General features: G+C 41.2%; 1 protein-coding gene across 1 annotated transcript in view; it reads right to left on the bottom strand.

Moving 5' to 3' along the window:
- oip5 (opa interacting protein 5) overlaps positions 1-1408 on the bottom strand; it is a 3821-nt gene extending 2413 nt beyond the window's left edge. Inside the window, exon 1 of the mRNA XM_050062921.1 lies at positions 1125-1408. Coding sequence (XP_049918878.1) covers positions 1125-1296 — 172 coding nt within the window. The 5' untranslated portion in view covers positions 1297-1408. The remainder of the gene's footprint in view (positions 1-1124) is intronic.

Raw genomic sequence — 1408 nt, 5'->3', positions numbered from 1 at the left:
ATTCCTGTCTGTGTCTGTGACTCCCGTTCAACCCACAACCAGCGGGATTCGCCTTTCGTTTCTGCTGCTGGTTGAAATCTGTACTCACACAGCGTGCTGAATGATTTATTTTGCTTGCACAAAACTGTTTTTAGTCGCAAATGCGAGTGCGGTGACGGACGGAGTAAAATATCGCCACACTGCCGACATTTTACTCCGTCCGTCACCGCAAGCTGTTTGATTGTGTTATCAAAACATGCCGCTATTATTCGGCCTTGCTTTTCACTTATTTCACCGAATACCGAATTTTTTTGCAATATTTGGCCGAATATATTCGGTTACCAAATATTCGGTGCATCCCTAGAAACAGCACTTCAAAGTGAAAGCTCTGTGCGGAAAATTCACTGTACATTTTTCAGTCTGGACATGTTTGCAAGTCACTTGCAGTCGATTCAGAGTGGATCTGTGACCCTTGTTGGGACCACGACCCACCAGTTGGGAACCACTGATCAAAGCAAATAGTAGCCCAGGCTATTAAATGAAGTTCTACGGTAATCTGACGACTATTTTTTAGGATTAATCGATTAATTGTTTAGTCTATAAAAATGAAAATTGTAATCACAAGCCTCCACAACTAAAGTGATGTCTTCAAATCGCTTCTAATGTCCAACCAAAAGTCCAAAACCCATAGACCTCTTCAATTACCATCATAAATTACAAAGAAAAGCAACAAATTGTCACATTTCAGAAGCTGGAACCAGCAAATGTTTGATACAATTTTGGTTAAAAATCGACTATCAAAACAGTAATTAATAGGCGATTAAATGAATTTCGATCGACTAACCGACTCGCCATTGCAGCTCTAACCTCGAGACACAGTTTCAAACTGCAAACAAACTTGTAATAAACTAGTAACTATTAATTTTTCTTTACTTTTTTTTTTTTTAATAAATGAGGTGATTTGCTCCTCAGGCAGGGTTACAAACAACATAACGTTACACTCAACTAGCCCATCACTAGTCCACCTACTAACATTACACCACAGAAACACACAACAGGTATATTTAACAACCTGAACAGATATCTTAATATCTAAGACAGGCAAACAACTCTTGTGTTATTTTCTGAGTTTGCAGTGAACTTACTCAGACACACGATAGAGTCCATGAATTTAACCTCCCCACAGACACCGAGGGAGTCTCCCAGCACGGTGTTACACTGCTGACAGTGCAGAGTCATCCTCTGTCGGTGTTCTGCCTCCAGCTTCTCACCGTGGGTCCGGTTCATTAACAGGCTGTCGTCAAACTCCATGTTCATAAAGTTTAACTACTCCAGCTAACAGTTAGCCACTTGTCCCGCTTGTTGATTTGAACTGAGGAGGAGAGCAGGACGTCTCTTCCTTGTGTGTTCTTACCTCGGCTCACTGTCA

Source organism: Epinephelus moara, chromosome 14, assembly GCF_006386435.1.
Source record: "Epinephelus moara isolate mb chromosome 14, YSFRI_EMoa_1.0, whole genome shotgun sequence".
NCBI lineage: Eukaryota > Metazoa > Chordata > Actinopteri > Perciformes > Serranidae > Epinephelus > Epinephelus moara.
The sequence above is the reverse complement of the archived record's forward strand: the minus strand, read 5'-3'. Positions and strand labels throughout refer to the sequence as shown.